At 37.4% G+C, this 1,045-nt stretch overlaps 1 protein-coding gene across 1 annotated transcript in view; it reads left to right on the plus strand.

Moving 5' to 3' along the window:
* Positions 1-590: 590 nt before the first annotated feature.
* Positions 591-1,045, plus strand: part of depdc5 (DEP domain containing 5, GATOR1 subcomplex subunit) — a gene marked incomplete at its 5' end in the record, with an annotated part of 56,191 nt that continues 55,736 nt past the window's right edge. Inside the window, 2 exon segments of the mRNA XM_014008997.1 lie at positions 591-668; positions 765-852. Of these exon segments, the coding sequence (XP_013864451.1) occupies positions 623-668; positions 765-852 (134 nt within the window).

A 1,045-nucleotide genomic window follows, 5' to 3' on the forward strand; every position in this document is an offset into this window, starting at 1 on the left:
CAATTTTAGAATGCACCGAGTAGCATGACATTTATTAGCAGTAAAGACTTCTGAGTTCTGGTGCATTTGTGCGTGCGGGGGTCATTATGTCACTGCTATGCGGTGTCTAGTTGAAATTAGAATCAAAGTCAACCATCCCAGTTTTTTAATGACCCCAAAGAGATAAGCTGACATGAATATTTTATCAAATAGCGTTATGATATGAAATGTTTGTTTTTTTTAATTTGATATTGTTTCTCTTTTCAGAATAGCGCATGTTAGCAGATTGTGTTGAACCTCATCTTCATCGTTTGACACATTTCACATGCAGTCACTGGATGACGAGCTTTGTTTACAAAACAAATGTCCACATAGCTTTTAAATAGTTTTCTTTGGCTTTCTAAAACACATCAAGTTGACTTGATGTTGCAGTTTAGTGACACGAGCCTGTTTTGAATACTCCAATCCACTATTTTATTTTATTTTTAAACAATGACCCTGTCAGGTAGGAAAATCATAAATTCAGGTGTTGGACTCAAATTTCAGCTGAGTCACTCTGAGAGGAACAGACCTACTATAACTTATTGATGTTAACTTGTTTTGACTTTTAGGAATCAGCTGCTGAACTTGTTCCTGGTTCAACATGAAGACAAAGTTAGTTCTTCACAAAAAAGGGTTCGGTGGGAACGGTAAGAATATATTTCTGTATCATATTTCACATATTGTATCATTTTGTATTTACTGTGTGTGGAACTTTATTACAAATCTGCTTTTCCTTTGAGCAGATGATGAGTTGGTTGTCAACCCTAAAGTTTTTCATCAGGTCAATTTGGGCGATGTAATAGAAATTGCACACCCTACAGATGAATACAGGTACATTTCACTGTCTGTCTGTCTGTCTGTCTGTCTGTTTCTGTCTGTCTGTCTGTTTCTGTCTGTCTGTCTGTTTGTTTCTGTCTGTCTGTCTGTCTGTCTGTTTCTGTCTGTTTCTGTCTGTCTGTCTGTCTGTCTGTCTGTCTGTCTGTCTGTCTGTCTGTCTGTCTGTCTGTTTCTGTCTGTCTGTCTC

Source organism: Austrofundulus limnaeus, unplaced genomic scaffold (genome assembly GCF_001266775.1).
Source record: "Austrofundulus limnaeus strain Quisiro unplaced genomic scaffold, Austrofundulus_limnaeus-1.0 Scaffold54, whole genome shotgun sequence".
NCBI lineage: Eukaryota > Metazoa > Chordata > Actinopteri > Cyprinodontiformes > Rivulidae > Austrofundulus > Austrofundulus limnaeus.